This window comes from Chrysemys picta, chromosome 17, assembly GCF_011386835.1.
Source record: "Chrysemys picta bellii isolate R12L10 chromosome 17, ASM1138683v2, whole genome shotgun sequence".
In the NCBI taxonomy this organism is placed as follows: Eukaryota; Metazoa; Chordata; order Testudines; family Emydidae; genus Chrysemys; species Chrysemys picta.
In genome coordinates this window covers 8,910,695-8,930,134 of record NC_088807.1, presented here as the reverse complement: position 1 = coordinate 8,930,134, position 19,440 = coordinate 8,910,695, and the positions used below count along the sequence as shown (strand labels likewise).

Below are 19,440 nucleotides of genomic sequence, written 5' to 3'. Positions count from 1 at the left end.
GCAGCTGGCTCTGGAGGGGAAGCAGGCAGAGCAGCCTGTTGCAACTCCTCCGTTTAGGAGTAGCTGGAGCCTGGGAAAATCGCCACTTGCGGGGAGCCATCCGAGGTGAGTGGCCCCTGGATCCAACACCCTCCATCCCCTCCTGTGTACTAAGCCCCCTCCCACATTCAAAGTCCCTCCCAGAGCCCTTCCTCTGCACCCCCTCCTGCGCTTCAACCCCCTGCCAGCCCCGCGCCAAACGGACTATAAACCAGCATTTCAATAAAGATCAGAAATGTCAACTTATAGAGCTTTCCAGTTGGTGTAGCGTCGGATAAAACAGCTTTTACTGTATTTTGGATTACATATATTACCACTGTTAAATGGTAAAAAAATAGTATTTTTCAATTCACCTTATACAAATACTGTAGTGTAATCTCTTTATTGTGAAAGTGAAACTTACAAATGTAGATTTTTTTTTTTAGTTACATTACTGCACACTTACTTCTTGTTCAGTCAATCTCTCAGACAAACAAGTTTGTTTACATTTACAGGAGACCATCCTGCCTGCTTCTTATTTGCAACATGACCCGAAAGTGAGAAGAGGCGTTCGCCTGTCACTTTTGCAGGTGGCATTGCAAGATATTTACGTGCCACATATGCTAAATATTCATATGCATCTTCACGCTTCGGCCACCACTCCAGACGACATGCTTCCATGCTGATGAAGCATGCTGGTGAAGCACTGGAATGGGTTACCTAGGGAGGTGGTGGAATCTCCATCCATAGAGGTTTTTAAGGCTGGGCTTGACAAAGCCTTTGCTGGGATGATTTAGTTGGTGTTGGTCCTGCTTTGAGCAGGGGATTGGACTAAATGACCTCCTGAGGTCTCTTCCAAACCTAATATTCTATGATTCTATAATGCTCATCAAAAAGTAATGTGTTAATTTAATTTGTAACTGAAATCCTTGTAGGGAAAATTGTGTATCTCCTGCAATGTATTTTACCTGCCTTCTGTCATATCTTTCATGTTACAGTAGTCTAGGATGATGACCTAGCACATGTAGTTCGTTTTAAGAACACTTTCACTGCAGATTTGACAAAATACAAAGACGGTACCAATGAGAGATTTCTAAAGCTAGCTACAGCACTCAACCCAAGGTTTAAAAGTCTGAAGCACCTTCCAAAATCTGAGAGGGACGAGGTTTGGAGCATGCTTTCAGAAGTCTTAAAAGAGCAATATTCCAATGCGGAAACTACAGAACCTGAACCACCAAAAGGGAAAATCAACCTTCTGCTGGTGGCATCTGATTCAGATGATGAAAATGAATATTTGTCAGTCTGCACTGCTTTGGATTGTTATCGAGCAGAACCCATCATCAGCATGGACACAGGTCCTCTGGAATAGTGGTCAAAGCATGAAGGGACATGTAACCCTTCTGCCCATCTAAGTTGGCAGCAACAAGGGCCGGGTTCTGTATCTAGGGGTTCCGTTTCAATAACACAATGCAAAACCGGCTCGAGCCCCCACCCAGTGACCTGGGACAATTACATACCACCCCCTGGGCGCCCCTAAGAGGCAATACTTCCCGTCTCGCAAGCACGGAGTCTGAGTGTAACAGAAAATGTTTAATAACATGAGGTAAATGACATCAGCATTAAATTGGAAAAAACACCACAAACAGGATTCATAACACAAACCATGAGCAAAAAAAACCCACCCCAGCAAGTTGGGCTGTGTCCTTTCCCTTGGGTTCTTGAAACCAGCAACCCAAAGTTCACCAAAGTCCCAAAAGTCCAACAACCCCCCAAAGTCTCTGTCCCTGGTCAGTGCAGCCCCAGAGTTCGGGGGGGGGCAGGGTGTTAAGGGGCACCTTACGTGATCCGAGGCCGACGGGGTTCCGCCGCAGCCTTCACCACGAGCCGCTCCACTCCACCAGCTGTCCCATGAGCTGCTCCCGCCGTCCCACGAACTGCTCTGGCAGCTGCTCCACTCTGCTCACCGACCTGTGAGCTGCTCAGCTCTGCTCCACTTCAGCCGACCCTTGGGCCGCTCCCACAAGGCTCCACTCTGCTCGCCGCTCCGCTCGCAAGGCTCCACTCTGCTCGCCGCTCCGCCAGCCGCTTAGCAATATAGCTTCAGGCTCCCCCACTAGCTAACACAGCCTCAGTGATGTCAGCTCTTTTGTGATTTCAGCTCTTAGCAATTTCAGCTCATTGTAGTAGGGGAGCCCCAGTGCTAGTGCACCATTGGCCCAAAGTGAATTCAGCTCAGCAGTCTGTAACTAGACTCCTAATGGAATCAAATTTAGCTCTGATATTCAACACTGGAGAGAGGGGATAGTGCAATTGGTGTTTCAATCCCTCAGAGAGGGGCCCATCCCATCAGGTACAAATACCTGTCCCCATTTTCTCTCCATTCACTGGGTTTTGTAACCCATGCCCCTTGTCAAGCAAGTGCTACTTAGGTAATGGTGAAGGACTCCCTCAGTCCTTCTGTCATACAACAGTTCCACTGGCCTTGATTCACAGAATCAGGGTAACAAAACTTTATTCTTCCTGCCCCAATAACAGAGAAACTGGGGATCCCACACCAGCCAAAGTAACTACTTTGAGTTGCTGTTGTTTCATGCCAGGCGAGTGGGTGTGCCTATGCAAACAAGATCAGCCCCTGGAGTTCTTTTCCACACTCGCCATAATTCACCACCAGATGTCAGGGTAGAGCTCATCCTGACTCTGCTTACAGACATATGAATTTTTTAGAAAAAGAACAAGAATACTTGTGGCACCTTAGAGACTAACAAATTTATTAGAGCATAAGCTTTCATGGACTGCAGCCCACTTCTTCGGATGCATATGCATAAATTTGTTAGTCTCTAAGGTGCCACAAGTACTCTTGTTCTTTTTGCGGATACAGACTAACACGGCTGCTACTCTGAAACATGAATTTTTTAGCGGATCTGGCACGTAAATATTTTGCAACACCAGTTACAACCGTGCCATGTGAATGCCTGTTCTCACTTTCAGATAACATTATAACAAGAATTGTCTGAGCGATTGGCTGAATGAGATGTAGGACTGAATGGACTTGTAGGATCTAAAATTTTACATTGTTTTATTTTTGATTGCAGTTATTATTTGTAAATAATTCTATGATTGTAAGTTCAATTTCTCTGATAAAGAGCTGGCACTACTTATAGGAGGTGAATTGAAAATACTATTTCTTTTGTTTCTTTTTTACAAATATTTGTACTTAAATATAAAGTGAGCACTGTACACTTTGAATTCTGAGTTGTAATTGAAATCAAAGTAGAAAATGTAGAAAACATCCAAAAAATTTGAAATAAAGGGTTTTCTCTTATTGTGTAGTGGAGCAATTAATTGCACGATTAATCATGATTAATCTTTAATCTCACAATTAATCAAAATTATTTTTTTAATAACTTGACAACCCTACTCCCCACCAGTACCATGCAGCCACCTGTGGGGTGGAACAGGGTAGATGACAGACAGAGCACAGAAACTCATGGGCTGTGTAGGAGAGGGAGTGAGGAAGAACCCTGTCTCCAGTCACAGCTGTCGGGGATGTTACAGGTTCAGGGGTAATTAGCTGAGATGTAAATCACCCGGAGTGACAGTGATAGGAACCCACTCTTCATAAAGGGATCCCTGAGTGGCTGCAAGATCCGTTCAACCCCAAATCCCACAAATGGAATCTACAGTTACCCAGCACCCCATTTTGCTGTAGCGGGGCAGGGGAATCAGAACGATCAGCGATGGGGAGGGTCCCTCACAGAGGTGCACGTACTGTTCCCTGCAGTGCAGGCCTAAGTGCTGTGCTTGGGCACTGGGGACAGCACTGACTTCGAGGGGAGCACACCCCCTACTGAGCCCCCATCCTGCTCCCTGCAGCACAGGCCTGTAGAACCGTGTGGGGGAAAATGGGGTCAGCACTGACACCATGGGAAGAGCGAGTTACTGTGACCCCGAACCGGCTCCCTGCAGTACCGGCCCTTAGAACCATTCCGGGGCACTGGGGTCAGCGCTGACTCAGACAGGAGAGCTGGGTCTGTGCTGAAAGGTTCCCAGCCCGATCTCTGCAGCACTGACAGTGATGTGATGGATGAAGGTTACCTGAGCACTCAACTCCAGCATCTTCTCCATGGGTACAGTTATTCTCTCCCACAGGCCGAGCCCTGCATTGGGTGAGGGTAACTTCTGTCCCTGTGCAGTTGACGTCAGCCAGCCAGATATGGTCAGATCCTGGCCCAAAGTGAGCCCCTCCTGGGGCTGATAACGCCGTCCCACAGCCCAGCTGCCTGCACAGGACTCCGGCATCCTGTAAGTCCCAGCTGTCATCACACACGGTTCCCCAATTCCTGTAATGAAAGACTTCAACTCTCCCAGTGCAGCGACTCGAACCGTTCACCAATCGGACTGGAGCCACTTCTGAGATTATGGAAGCTGCAAACACCAAAGGCAATAAATACTGAGGGAGGTTCCTGTTTCAGAGTAGCAGCCGTGTTAGTCTGTATCCGCAAAAAGAAGAACAGGAGGACTTGTGGCACCTTAGAGACTAACAAATTTATTAGAGCATAAGCTTTCGTGGACTATAGCCCACTTCTTCGGATGCATATAGAATGGAACATATATTGAGGAGATATATATACACACATACAGAGAGCATAAACAGGTGGGAGTTGTCTTACCACCTCTGAGAGGCCAATTAATTAAGAGAAAAAAAAAAAAAAAAAACTTTTGAAGTGATAATCAAGCTAGCCCAGCACAGACAGACAGTTATCTAACTGTCTGTCTGTGCTGGGCTAGCTTGATTATCACTTCAAAAGTTTTTTTCTCTTAATTAATTGGCCTCTCAGAGGTGGTAAGACAACTCCCACCTGTTTATGCTCTCTGTATGTGTGTATATATATCTCCTCAATATATGTTCCATTCTATATGCATCCGAAGAAGTGGGCTATAGTCCACGAAAGCTTATGCTCTAATAAATTTGTTAGTCTCTAAGGTGCCACAAGTCCTCCTGTTCTTTTTTTTGGAGGTTCCTGTGTATCTGATCTCTCCTGTTTCTGGGGAATGTAGCATCTCCTGCTGACTGGTCTGACCAGTCTCTGCACACAACCACTGCCTGTCAAGGTCTCCCCACCACTGACCAGGCTAATCACTTGGGCAATGTTGAAGTTTGTCTGCCCCCCTACCAGCCAGCTCTCACCTAGTTAGGCTGTCACTTAATTAGGCAGGCTGGACTGCAGTCTGTCCTGCTGCTCCCATTAGAACAAAATGAAAAAGATCACCCCCTGCATTGCCTTGATGCAGAAGCTGGCGGAAAATTCCTGGGAACCAGGTTTACACCCTCACTTCTGGAGCTGATATTCTCTCCAGTGCTATACTGTGCAGTGCTGCGGGGCAGACACTGGCAAAAACATCTTGATGATTGGGAGCTGAACAGTCACCCGTGTCATTAGTTGTTGCCTTAGCCTGACATCAGCATCGAAATTACATGTGTTGGCTCCATAGTTTCCTTAAAATGTCACCCAGAGTCCATCCCCCTTAGAACTGCCTGGAGTGCAGGGACGCCTGGCAGGAACCTGCTGCGCACCAGGCTGACAATGGTTCCAATCAGTGCAGAGGCAATGCACACTTCCTACAAGCAGATCATCCCCCTCCTGAAGCAAACACCTGCCCCTGCGGTTCCTCCAGACTTGTCACGACTGACTTGGCACCATCGTTTTGTGGCAGCCATTGCTGCACTCGTGTCTAGTGCTGCCAGCCCAGAACCAGTCTCAGATGAATGATGGCAGAGCTGGGCTGACAGCTGTGTCCTCACACAGGGGCAGCAACTCTGGGATACAGAGACTGGCATGCGGATGGATTGCAGAAGCCCTAACTTCTATCTGCCTATTTGCAACCTGAGATGAAGATCCTGGACTAGTCTTAACAGGCCCCTGACTGGCCTGGCCAGAGGAATTGATACAACGCAGAGATTTGGGTAAGCCCGATCTCACTGTGCCTGTGGGGCAGCAATAGAGATAGTCACGCACGTGGTGGAGGAGAGCCCCGTTGGAAGACTGGATCTTGAGGATGTAAACAAGGTGGGAATGAGCTCTCCCCTGACAGCTAGTGATGAGCTGGGGAGGGGAAAAGGCTTCAGGACCAGACTGTATTTACAAGAACACACCCACTCTGCCTAGGTATCCAGCAGGTATCCAGCAGACAGAGCTGTGTTGGCTGGTGCTGGGTTACAAATCACTGCAGTATTGAATGCAGGGGTAGTGAAATGTTGTTGTCCTGATTGTCTGAGTAAAGGCAGCAGAACTGTGCTTAGCCTGCCCTGACTGAGGAGGTCACCCGCAACTGAGCTGAACTCACTAACCAGGGGGCTCAGACACCAGACACATATCAAGAGTGAGAGGAGGTGGAGATGGTTGTTCCTGCTGACGGGTGTGGGCTCCGTGTAAGAGATCTAAGCATGGTTTAATCTGCCTGTGACGTTGTGCAGTCTATATGGTTTTATAAAAACTTGATAATAAGTCAATATAATGTAACTGAGATAGTTTTAGAGAAAATACGGTAATAAGTGAATGTAAGTAACTGGGATATGCCTCATGCAAAAGGTCTCTTGTAAGGTATCATTACAAAGCTTATAATCTACTGAGTGTGATCATCTGATTTGTATAAATGTACCACTCTTGTATCTAAAACTAGAAATGTAACTCTGAGGGCCTATTGTAATTGTGTAAAGTGTGGACCATTAATGATGGTTTGGAATCTTGATGACTCCCATTGTCTGCAGATGGCTGTATTTACCTGTGAGTCTTCCTGTATATGTGTGTGCTGGCAAGTGAGTAATGAAGTCTTGCAGTGACATGTGATCATGTCACCTGAACTGGAATCCATCTTTAACCTGGTGCTTTTCCAGTGAGGGGGGGGGGTGGAAACCCAGAGAGACAAAGAGTTCCCGCCTTATGCAAAAGATATATAAAGGGGGGAAGAGAACAGAGAGGGGGAGGAGCCATCATGAAGAATCCCCTAGCTACCACCTGAGCTGCAACAAGAGCTGTACCAGGGGAAAGAATTGTGCCCAGGCCTGGAAGATGTCCAGTCTGAGAAAAACTTACTGAAGCATCTCTGAGGGTGAGATTATCTGTATTTAGTTTGATTAGGCATAGCTTTGCGCATTTTATTTTATTTTGCTTGGTGACTTACTTTGTTCTGTCTGTTACTACTTTGAACCACTTAAATCCTACTGTCTGTATTTAATAAAATCACTTTTTATTTAGTAAATTCACTCAGAGTATGTATTAATACCTGGGGGAGCAAACAACTGTGCATATCTCTCTATCAGTGTTATAGAGGGCGAACAATTTATGAGTTTGCCCTGTATAAGCTTTATACAGGGTAAAACGGATTTATCTGGGTTTAGACCCCATTGGGAGTTGGGCATCTGAGTGCTAAAGACAAGCGCGCTACTGCGAGCTGTTTTCAGGTAAACTTGCAGCTTTGGAACAAGTGATTCAGACCCTGGATCTGTGTGTGGAGCCAAACAGGAGTGTCTGGCTCAGCAAGACAGGGTGCTGGAGTCCTGAGTTGGCAGGGAAAACAGAAGCAGGGGTAGTCTTTGCACATCGGGTGGCAGCTCCCAAGGGGGTTTCTGTGATCCAACCCGTCACACTGCCTCTCAGCATTCTTCAGATAGAGTTATTAACGCTCCATTAGGACTCTTTTTTTAAGTGATCACTAGAGCTGTGAGACAGTATTTCTGCCCAGCCTGCTTCAGCACTGAGGTTTCCCCACTAAGAGCTGACAGTCACTGAGAACTGGTTGGAGCCTCAGGAGAGCGACCTACAGAGGTTACAGTAGAGAGGCAGGGAGCAGCAGAAGGTGAGGGCCAGCAGAGTGGTGAGTGGCTAGTGGGTGGCATGTGAGGTCTCTACCAAAAGCCAGCAGCCCGCTGGTCAACTTAATGTGGGCAAGAGATTTGTATGGGACATAGTTGAAGAGAGATGTAAAATGTAGAATACAACATTCCAGAAGTGTTGAAGTGAAGCTTGTCACCTGCACCATGGCAATCCCTTCGGCTGAGCCAATAAACACATAGAACAAAGTACAGCCATGGAGACAGGCTATATTCACTGTCTGGGCCCAGTGGGGGCCTGAGAATTTGCAAAGACAAAGGACCTTCGCACAAGTCTCTGAAGAGAGACTTCCTCTGGGAAGAGACAATGGTCTGTACCTACAAAGAAAGAGGAGAGGGGACAAGAGCTCCCTTTCACCCTGGAAGTGGTTGACATCATTTGTCTGAGGAACAGGAGATCACAGTCAAGCCTGGAGTAAAACCCTGGAAGGACTGTGCGGTGAGCGTTGCTCTACCAGACAGAAAAGTATCTCGTTCAATGAGTCTAGGCTCTAGTCTACGTGGTATGATTTTATTGGCCATGAAACCATTTCTTTCCAACCCTTCTCCTTGCTACCCATTGAATATCTACACTCTGTGAAATCACTTGTCCTTCTTGTCACTATGGAGGGATCTAAGGCTGTGTGTTGATTCGGGCAGTGATGGGAGGTGGAGCTGGTCAGCTCGGGGCCCTGTTCCTTTGGGAGCAGCGGATCTGTCACTGCTTTGAGTGCCCAGTGGGGCGGGGCTGGGTGATGCAGAGAGACAGGTGGAGGGCTGGGGGTGGACTGTGCCTATTGACAATCCGGAGAGAGGCCAACCCATGAGGCCTCAAGGACACGGCCTGTGTGGCCTGTGGCCAGGAGAGTCGGGGAGCTGAACCCCAGTAGGCACAGACCAGGCTTTCTCATGCCAGGGGCCTATGGCACCGCACTGGGGCATTGGTGTCAGCACAACTGCAAGGGGAAAGCACCCCGTACTGACAGGGCCGGCTTTAGGCCGATTCGGCTGAATTGGTCCCCGCGCTAAGAGGGCGCCGCACCACAGCTCTCCACCCTGCCCCCAGCTCACTTCCCCCTCCTCCCCTCCCCTGAACGCTCCACCCCCTGCTCCTCCCCCTCCCCTGCTTCCTGTGATTCAGAGGTTCACGGGAAGTCTGAAAAGAAGCAGGGGCAGGCAGGCAGCACCAGATAAGCTGGGGTGGCGGAGGGCACGAGAAGGGCTCCAGGGAGGCACGGCCCATTCCGGCCCTGGTTCCAGCCGAGCGTGCCGGCCCCAGCAGCTCCGGCCCAGCTCGGCTCCAGCCCGGCCCCCGCGGCATGGCTCGGGTCCGGCCCGGCACCCTCAGCTCGGGTCCGGCCCGGCCCGGCCTGGCCCCCGCAGCTCGGGTCTGGCTCAGGTCTGGCCTGGTCCCCGTGGCTCGGGTCCGGCCCGGCCCCCGTGGCACGACGCAGCTCGGGTCTGGCCTGGCCCCTGCGGCGCAGCTTGGGTCCGGCCCGGCCCCCTCAGCTCGGGTCCAGCTCAGCGCGGGCCTGGCCCCCGCGGCTCGGGTACGGCCCGGCCCGCGCAGTGCAGCTCAGGCCCGACCCAGCCAAGCCCCCGTGGCGCAGCTTGGCCCTGTCCCCAGGCCGGCCCCCGTGGCTCGGCTCAGCTTCGGCCACCGAGTGGCTCCGGGCCGGACCCAAGCCCGGCAACCCCTGCAGGAGCGTGGCTCAATTCCTGGGGGTGGGGCTTTCCACAAGCCCCACCCCCAGGAATCGGGCCCCACTCTTTCTAAAGCCGGCCCTGCATATTGACACCCCATCCCCCTACCTTCAGCACAAGCCCCTTGGCACCGCACTAGGGCACTGGTGCCAGCACTGACTTCAAGGGGAGAGCGCCCCCTACTGAGCCCTCACCCTGCTCCCTGCAACACAGGCCCATAGAACCGCTCAGGAGAATTAGGGTCAGCACAGACTGAGAGGAGAGTGTCCTGTACTGGAACCACCATATTGCTGCCTGAAGCACAGGCCCCAAGCACCATGCTGGGGTCAGCACTAGGGTTACCATTAGTCCGGATTCTCCTGGACATGTCCGGCTTTTTAGGTTAACAATAGCGTCCGGAGGGGAATTTGTTAATATATTAAAATGCCCGGCATTCTCCCCCTCCTCAGAGCACGGCGCGGGTGATAGGGCAGCCGGCTGGATTGAGCCACTCGCATGGTGCTCCAGCAGCCAGAGCCTCTCCTCCGCTTCCCCCTCCTCCTCTCCTCTCATCCTCTCCACTGCAGCTTAAAATCACTGGCCAGGCGGCGTCCGGCAGCTCTAGAGCTCCTCCCTCCTCCTCCTCCTCCCCCTCCCCTGCTGCCCAGCGTGCCGCTACCTGGGGAGAGCCGGGCACGGCTGTTCTAACCTGCTTTTGCAGGGGGGAGAGAACTGCCCCGCAGCAGAGAAAACAGAGAGTTTAGCTCCTTTCTGGAACCCAGGTGTCCGTTTCCTCACGGGGCGCTGGTCATGCCCTCGCTGGAACAGAGTGGGGGTAGGGGGAGGGTGACTGCGAGGTACATGACCGATGGAAAGGACACCTGGCAGCAGTAGCCGTGCCCAGCCTGGTGCTGGGCACTGGGGGATAGATTTTGGGGATGATCCTTGGGGGGTCCCCCCATTAATGTCTTCTGAAGTCTCCCCACCCCCAGGACCTCTGAGCCAGTTGTGGCTATGTCCAGATGCCCCCTGGAGTGTGCTGCGGAGCAGCACGGTAAGGGAGCCAGGGGGTTGGAGAACTGGCAGGTGGGTTCTGGAGGGGGCAGTCAAGGGACAGGGAGTAGGGGAGGTTGGATGGGTTGGAGGTTCTGGGGGGGGCCTGTCAGAGGGCAGGGGTGTGGAGAGTGGTCGGAGCAGTCAGGGGACAGGGAGCAGTGGGGGTAGATGGGTTGGGGGTCCTCGGGGGGGCAGTCAGGGGACAGGGAGTGGTTGGATGAGTGTGGGAGTCCCAGGGGTCTGTCTGGGGGCAGGGGTATGGATAAGGGTCGGGGCAGTCAGGGGACTGGTAGGGGGTAAGGTCCTAGGGGGGCAGTTAGGGGCAGAGGTCCCAGGAGGGGGCAGTCAGGGGACAAGGAGCGGGGGGATTGGGGATTCTGAGGGGGGCAGTCAGGAAGTGGGAGGGAGTGGATGGGGCAGGGTGGGGGTGGGGCAAGGGCGGGGCTCCCCCCGTCCTCTTTTTTGATTGTTGAAATATGGTAACCCTAGTCAGCACTGGCTGTGAGGGGACAATGGCCTGCAGTGAGCTTCCCACCTTTCTCCAAGTAACACGCAGGGTGGTACATGAGAGTTACCTGAGCACACAACACCAGCATCGTGTCCATGGTTACAGTAACTGTCTCCCCAAAGCCGAGCCCTGCATTCGGAGAGGGCAACTTCTGTCCCTGAGCAGTGAACGTCAGCCAGCCAGATACGATCTGATCCTCGCCCAAATTGAGCCCCTCGTGGGGCTGATAACGCCAACCCACAGCCCAGCTGCCCGCACACGACTCCAGCATCCTGTAAGTCCCAGCGGTCATCACACACGGTTCCCCACTTCTGGTTGTAAAGCACCTCGACTCTCCCAGCGCAGCGATTCGGGCCTTTCACCAGTCGGAGCTGAAGCACTTCTGAAATGCCAGAATCTGTAAAGCCCAAAGGGAATAATCACTCAGGGAGGTTACTGTGCATCTGATCACTAATGATGATGGGGAATGTAGAGCCTCTCACTGGCAGGTCTGAACAGCCTCCACACACAGCTACCACCTATCAGGGTTTCAATTCCCACCAGTAATATGCAGCCTCCATAGGGGTGCAGCTGAGAAACAGGCGAGGGAAATCTGGCCCAGTCATTTAGGCAGGACATGGGAAAGAATTCTGCATCCAGTCACAACGGTGCCAAATGTTAAAGGTTCATGGCTCATCAGCTAAGATGCTAATTGGCCGGGGCAATGGGTTTAGGAGCCTGATGCTTGACAGAGTGACCCAGGGTCCCTACTCCTTGGGAATGGCTGCACGCTCCATCTGGAAATGAATCTGATCAGCGGGATTCATTGATCCCAAGGTGCCCACTGTGACCACCTAGTCTGACCTCCTGTGTAGCACAGGCCAGAGACCTGCCCCAGAGTAATTCCTAGGGCAGATCTTTCAGACACATCGAATCCTCATTTAAAAATTGCCAGTGAGGGAGGATCCCCCACAGCCCTTGGTAAACTGTTCCAACAGTTAATAATCCTCATCAATACAAATTTGCACTTTATCTGTAATCTAAATTTGTCTCTCTTCAACTGTGAACCATCAGATCTTATTAATCACTTGCTTGTTAGATTGAAGAATCCTTTATTATCACATTTCTGTTCCCCATGATGGTAATTATAGACTGTGCTCAAGTGACCCCTTCACCTTCTCTTTGTTAAAATAAACAGATTGAGCTCCTTGCATCTATCACCACAAGGCAGGTTTTCTAATCCTTTGATCATTCTCATGGCTCTTCTCTGAACCTTCTTAAATATATCAGCATAGTTCTTGAATTGTGGGCACCAGAACTGGATGTGACATTCTATACCTTGTGGGAGCGCCCTGTAACCCCCATATTCCTCATTTACATATAAATTGTGATATTGCATATAAAGTAGGCCATGTGAGGTATCATGGGAAAGGTTATGATCTGCTGAAAGCCATTGTTCTATCTAAATATGTGTATCATTAATGCATATAATATTATAAGAAATGAGTTGTATAGTTTTCACTAAAATATGCTGTGGGTTTGGGAAGCACCCAGATACTAGCTCTCCAGAGATGATGACAAGAGAGCTAACAAACGCCCAGGTGGATGTCCAACAACCATCAACAGCCATTATCCAGCAACAGAGTTACAATTCAGTGACTCATCTGCATAAGACCATACCCGGGAAATTGCTCAACCTTGCCTGGGGACTCAGCAATGCCCACCAGACATGCCTGGACTTGTGTTCTCCAAGCACATAGAACTAAGGGTATAAAACAGAACACAGGGAGCCCATGCTTGGCCTTTTCTCCCCCCGCCCCCTACCTATGTTGCAAGCAACAAGGACACTCAGAAGACTGAAGACTCCAACAGAGAAGACTGGCCCAGGTTTCAAGGGTGAAATCTGCGTACAATGAACTGCAATATCCAGTGGGGTGAGAAAAACTACTTAACCTAGATATTGCTCAGTCTAATAGGGTTGAGAGTTTAGACTGTGTGCTTATATTTTATTTTATTTTGGTAACGAAGTCTGATTTTTTGCTTATCACTTATAATCAATTAAAATCTATCTTTTGTAATCAATAAATTTGTTTAACTACACCTCTACCCCGATATAATGCTGTCCTTGGGAGCCAAAAAGTCTTACTGCGTTATAGGTGAAACTGCGTTATCTCGAACTTGCTTTGATCCACCGGAGTGCGCAGCCCCCCCCCTCCCCCCAAATGCTGCTTTACTGCGTTATATCCGAATTTCTGTTATATCGGGTCACGTTATATCGGGGTAGAGATGTATTTATCGTTACCATTAAGTTTGCCTGAAGTGTTTGGTAAATCTGCTCAGACTTACAAAGGCTGGAGTATATCCACTTTCCATTGATGAAGTGGTGAACCAATTAATAAATTTGCACTTCTTTTCTTGAGCAGTACAAGATGGTATATTCCTGAGGTACAAGGCTGGGAGCTGGGGGGATTAGGCTGGTACCTTTCTCAGTGTGATTCATGAGTGGCTCTGGGAGCATTCATGCAATCTATCTGGGTGTGGGGGCTCCACATGCGGTTGTGCTGAGTGATCACAGTGCCTGGAGGGGTTTGCTGCTTGTCACTAGCAAAGCATTGTGTGAGACAGCCAAGGCTGGAGAGAGTTAAGGGGACACAACGGTCCCACAGTCCCAGGTTGCACCCCGAGGATCCCGTCACACTGGACACAGGATTCCAGCAGCATTCGCACCAGTGCAAACTATAGAGGTAAAATACCTCTCTACAGCTACTCAAGATTCCCCTGTGTATGCATTCCAGTATTGCATTAGTCCTTCTGGTCACAGTATCACTCTGGGAGCTCCTTTTCATCTGATTATCCACCTCCCACCCCCAAATCTTTCTCAGAGTCACTGCTTCCCAGGAGAGAGTCCCCATTCCTGTAAGTATGGCCTGTGTTCTGTGTTCCTAGATGTATAATTTTACATTTGGTCATATTAAAAGGCATCTTGTTTGCTTGTACCCAGCTTACCTAGCGATTCAGATCACTCTGTGTCACTGACCTGTCCTGTTCTCTATTTACTAATCTCCCAATTTATGTCATCTGCAAACTTTCTGACTGATGTTTTTATGTTTTCTTCCAATTCATTGATAAAAATGATAGATAGCGTAAAGACAAACAATGATGCTGCAGGGCCCCAGTCAAAACACATTTCCCGATGATGATTCTCCATTCCCAATTACATTTTGAGACCAGTAAGTTGTCCAGTTTTTAATCAGTTTAATGTGTGACACATTGATTTTGCATCGTTCTTGTGCGGTGCCAAGTCGAATGCCTTACAGAAATCTAGAGAAACAAGGTGGGTGAGGGAATATCTTTCATTGGCCCAGCTTCAGTTGGTGAGACTGACAAGCTTTGGAGCTCACACAGAGCTCTTCTTCAGGTCTGGGCTCGGTGTGGTTGGAAAGCTTGTCTCTCTCACCAAGAGAAGTTGGTCCAATAAAAGACATTTCCTCACCCACCTTGTCTCTCTCGTATCCTGGGACCAATATGGCTGCAACTACACTGCATACAAAAATGGCAGATGTCTAAGCAGAGCACATTCAGAGCTATGCCCTTAAGCAACCAAACCTCTCATCTCATCAAAATAAGATGAGGGGAAAGCAGTGGACGTGTTATTCCTTGACTTTAGCAAAGCTTTTGATACGGTCTCCCACAGTATTCTTGCCAGCAAGTTAAAGAAGTATGGGCTGGATGAATGGACTATAAGGTGGTGTGACAAAGTTCCTCCTCTACCTTGGTGGGTCCTGCGCTTATTGGCCGATTTTGCTCGCCTCAGAGATTCACAGTAGCCCTCAGTTTGGCCACTTTTGTGGCTCAAATCTGCCATTCACTCAGATAACCTCATCACTGGCCAGCATGGGGAAAAAAGAGTAAGAACAATCCCCACAGTTTCTGCTTCTCTACCATGTGGGTCAGGGAACAGCCCAGAGACCTTCCCCTCTGGTGGAACCTCCTGTGTTGGATCAGGAGTTGGGAGGAACCTGGGCCCCCCCTCGGCCCCGGGTTACAGCCCAGGGCCCTGTGGACTGCAGCTGTCTAGAATGCCTTCTGGAACAGCTGCGCGACAGCTACAATTCCCTGGGCTACTTCCCCATGGTCTCCTCCCAACACTTTCTTTGTCCTCACCACAGGACCTTCCTCCTAATGTCTGTTAACACTTGTACTCCTCAGACCTTCAGCAGCACGTCCTCTCACTCCCAGCTCCTTACACACACCTCACTAACTAGAGTGAAAGCCTTTTTAAACCAGGTGTCCTGATTAGCTTTAATTAATTCTAGCAGCTTCCCAATTGGCTACAGGTGTCCTAATTAGCCTGCCTGCCTTAATTAGTTCTAGAAGGTTCCTGAGTTTTCTGGTTATCTTACCCAGGGAAAAGGGACCGGCTTAACCTGGAACTAATGTATCTACCTTTGACCACTTTCTTGTAGCCATTTGGCCTGACCCTGTCACAGTGGATAGAAAACTGGGTAGATTGTCAGGCTCAACGGGTAATGATCAATGGCTCCATGTCTAGTTGGCAGCCGGTATCATGCAGAGTGCCCCAAGGGTCGGTCCTGGGGCCGGTTTTGTTCAATACCTTCATTAATGATCTGGAGGATGGCGTGGATTGCACTCAACAAGTTTGCAGATGACACTAAACTGGGAAGAGTTGTAGATAAGCTGGAGGGCAAGGATAGGATACCAAGGTATCTAGACAAATTGGAGGATTGGTCCAAAAGAAATCTGATGAGGTTCAAAAAGGACAAGTGCAGAGTCCTGCACTTAGGACGGAAGAATCCCATGCACTGCTACATACTAGGGACCAAGTGGCTAGGCAGCAGTTCTACAAAAAAGGACCTAGGGGTTACAGTGGATGAGAAGCTGGATATGAGTCAACAGTGTGCCCTTGTTGCCAAGAAGGATAACGGCATTTTGGTATAAGCAGGGGCATAGCCAGCAGATCAAGGGATGTGATCATTCCCCCCTATTCAACATTGGTGAGGCCTCATCTGGAGTACTGTGTCCAGTTTTGGGCCCCACACTACAAAAAGGATGTGGGAAAATTGGAAACACTCCAGCAGAGGACAACAAAATGATTCAGGGGCTGGAGCACATGATTTATGAGGAGAGGTTGAGGGAACTGGGATTGTTTAGTCTGCAGAAGAGAAGAACAAGGGGGAATTTGATAGCTGCTTTCAACTACCTGAAAGGGGGTTCCAAAGAGGATGGATCTAGACTGTTCTGAATGGTACCAGATGAGAGAACAAGCAGTAATGGTCTCAAGTTGCAGTGGGGGAGGTTTAGGTTGGATATTAGGAAAAACTTTTTCACTAGGAGGGTGGTGAAGCACTGGAATGGGTTACCTAGGAAGGTGGTGGAATCTCCTTCCTTAGAGGTTTTTAAGGTCAGGCTTGACAAAGTCCTGGCTGGGATGATTTAGTTGGTGTTGGTCCTGCTTTGAGCAGAGGGTAGGACTAGATGACCTCCTGAGGTCCCTTCCAACTCTGATATTCTATGATTCTATGATTCTGTAGCGGGGTGGTTTCCCCGTTCCTGCCTGGAAGGGCTTAAAACAACCCTGGAAGAGGGCTGCAGCTCTAAAAGCTGGGCTGATTGGGGAAGTAGCCACAGCTGGGCCATGCCCCGATCAGACCACAGCTGGCCTGTATAAAAAGGCTGGGAGCCAGGCCTTCAGCAGTCTCTCTCTGCCTTCAGGGGGAGAAGGGACTGGCTGCAGTGAGCTAGAGACAGAGTACCTGAGTGGAGCAGGGCTGGGGACATGCTGAGGAGCTGGGGAGCTCCAGCCTGGATAGGCCCAGGCAGTGGCCTAGTAGGAGGCCAAGGGGTAGGCTGCAGAGGGCAGCCCATAGGTAGGCCAAGGCAGCAGGTCCAAACCCAACCTTACCTGTGATGAGTGGCCTATACTGCAGTCTGCCCCAGTGAGCGGGGGCTAGTTGGTGACTGGCAGTGGCCTTATTCTGAGGTGAGGTAGGGATAGTGGGTGGGGGTTCCCCAGGGAGGGGAGACCCTAGTACTGTGGGGTATACTGCCAGGGGGCAGCACCCCAGATAAAAGGGCACCGGGGTCCGGGAGGGACACGGAGCCAGAGGACAGGCGGATCACTGGCCTGCAGGGGGCACTCCAGGACGCTGGAAGAGCTAATTCCCAGAAGTGACCAGCAGGAGGTTCCTCAGGGGTGAGTCCGCTCCTCTACAGATTTTAACTCACCAAGTGAGTCTGACTAGAACTCAATGGTCACTGAGTGCCCATAGTGCTGTAGTTGGGTACGGGGATCAGAGTGAGCAGAGGTGGGAGAGGGGTTCTCACAGTGAGGTACACACCTCAGCCTGCAGCATGGTGGGGCATTGGGGTCAGCACTGACTCTGAGACAGGGCAGCCCCCTCCTGTGGTCCCCAAACTGCTCCCTGCAGCAAGGCCCTTAGACACGACCTAGGGCTTTGTGGTAATGCAGCAGTCTGCAGGGAGAGCAGGCTCTGCTGATCCCCAGCACAGTATTTTGCATCAGGGTCAGAACTCACTGTGAGGGGAGAGCACCCCAGTGAGTCCCCAAACTGCTTCTCACAGCACTCACAAGGGCATGACGAAGGAGGGTTACCTGAGCACACAATACCGGCATCTTCTCCGTGGTCACAGTTATGGTCTCCCCAAGGCTTAGCCCTGCATTCGGAGAGGGCAGCTTCTGTCCCTGTGCAGTGAACGTTATCCAGCCAAATTGGGCCAGATCCTTGTCCAAATCGAGCCCAGCCTGGGGCTGATAACGCCGTCCCACAGCCCAGCTGCCTGCACACGACTCCAGCATCAGTTATGTCCCAGCTGTCATCACACACGGTTCCCCACTGATGGTTATGAAGCACCTCAACTGTCCCAGCGCAGCGATTGGGGCCGTTCACCAGTTGGAGAGGACCTGGGTCTGGAATGACCGAGTCTGCAAATGCAATAAACACTCAAGGAGATTCCTGTGCATCTGATCACAAATAATGCTGATGAATGTATCTCCTACCACTGATGGGTGTGACTGGCCTCCTCACAGAGCCACTGCATGTCAAGGGCTCAGTCCCCACCACTGACATGCTGCCACTTCTGGGGTGGCACAGGGCAGCTGAGAGTCAGGGCACAGAAATATGATGACTGTACAGATAGGAAGTTGCGGAAAATGTTGTGTCCAGTCAGAGCTGTGAGGGATGTTACAGGTTCAGGACTAATTGTCGGTGGTGCAAATTGTCCAGCATGGCTGAGTTAGGAGCCCAACCCTTGTCAAAGTGACCCCGGGTTTCTAGTCCCCAGGAGTGACTGAAAGCTCTGTTTGACACCAAGTCCCAGAGCTGGGATCCTTGCTTCCCCAGCGCCCCATTGTGCCAGGGAGGGCTGGGGATGAGAACGATCAGAGTGGGGAGAGGGCTTCTCACTGTGCCCCACACACCACCCTCTGCAGCGTGTGCTCCCGAGCTCTGCTCTGGGGGATTGAAATCATCACTGAATGTGAGACGAGAGAACTCTTGGCTGAGACCCATACCCTGCAGCACAGACCTTTTGTCAGCCAGCAGGAGGACTGGGGTCAGCCCAGACTGCTAGAGGAGAGCACCTCCTACTGTGTTCCTAACCTGCTCCCTTCAGTACAGGCCAATAGTGCAGCGCTGGGGCACAGGAACTCAGACAGTGAACCAGGGGCTGGGCTGAAAGCTTCCTAATCCACTCCCTGCACCTAATCCACTTCCTAATCCACCATGACATGAGAGATGAGGGTTACCTGAGCACTCAACACCAGCATCTTCCATGTGGTTACAGTTATTCTCTCCCCAAGACCTAGCCCTGCATTTGGAGAGGGCGGCTTCTGTCCCTGTGCAGTTTACCTCATCCAGCCAGATACGGTCAGTTCCCTGTCCAAACCGAGACCCGCGTGGGGCTGATAACGCCGTCCCACAGCCCAGCTGCCTGCACACGACTCTGGCCTCAGTTAAATCCCAGTTGTCATCACACACAGTTCCCCACTGCTGGTTGTGAAGCACCTCGACCCTCCCAGCGCAGCGACTCGGGCCGTTCACCAGTCGGAGCTGAGTTAGTTCTGGGATGCCTGAGTCTGCAAATACCCCAAGGGGATAAACACTCAGGGATGGGCTAAAGGAAAGGAATATGGGGCTTTTTCCCTATAGTTTACTCTGTCTCCCATTCAGTCCCAGTTTGGCAGACTGGCTGGCTTAGGGGACTGAGAATGGGACACTGGGGGGCCCCTCTGGAGGTCACCAGCTCTGAGCCATCCCCAGGCAGGGGGGAATGGCTGACTCATGGG

General features: G+C 50.7%; 1 protein-coding gene across 1 annotated transcript in view; it reads right to left on the bottom strand.

The window, feature by feature from the left end:
- The window catches only part of LOC135976157 (deleted in malignant brain tumors 1 protein-like), a 90,106-nt gene that overhangs the window by 47,931 nt on the left and 22,735 nt on the right, over positions 1 to 19,440 (bottom strand). Inside the window, 4 exon segments of the mRNA XM_065570734.1 lie at positions 4,114 to 4,443; positions 11,203 to 11,532; positions 17,749 to 18,078; positions 18,901 to 19,230. Coding sequence (XP_065426806.1) covers positions 4,114 to 4,443; positions 11,203 to 11,532; positions 17,749 to 18,078; positions 18,901 to 19,230 — 1,320 coding nt within the window.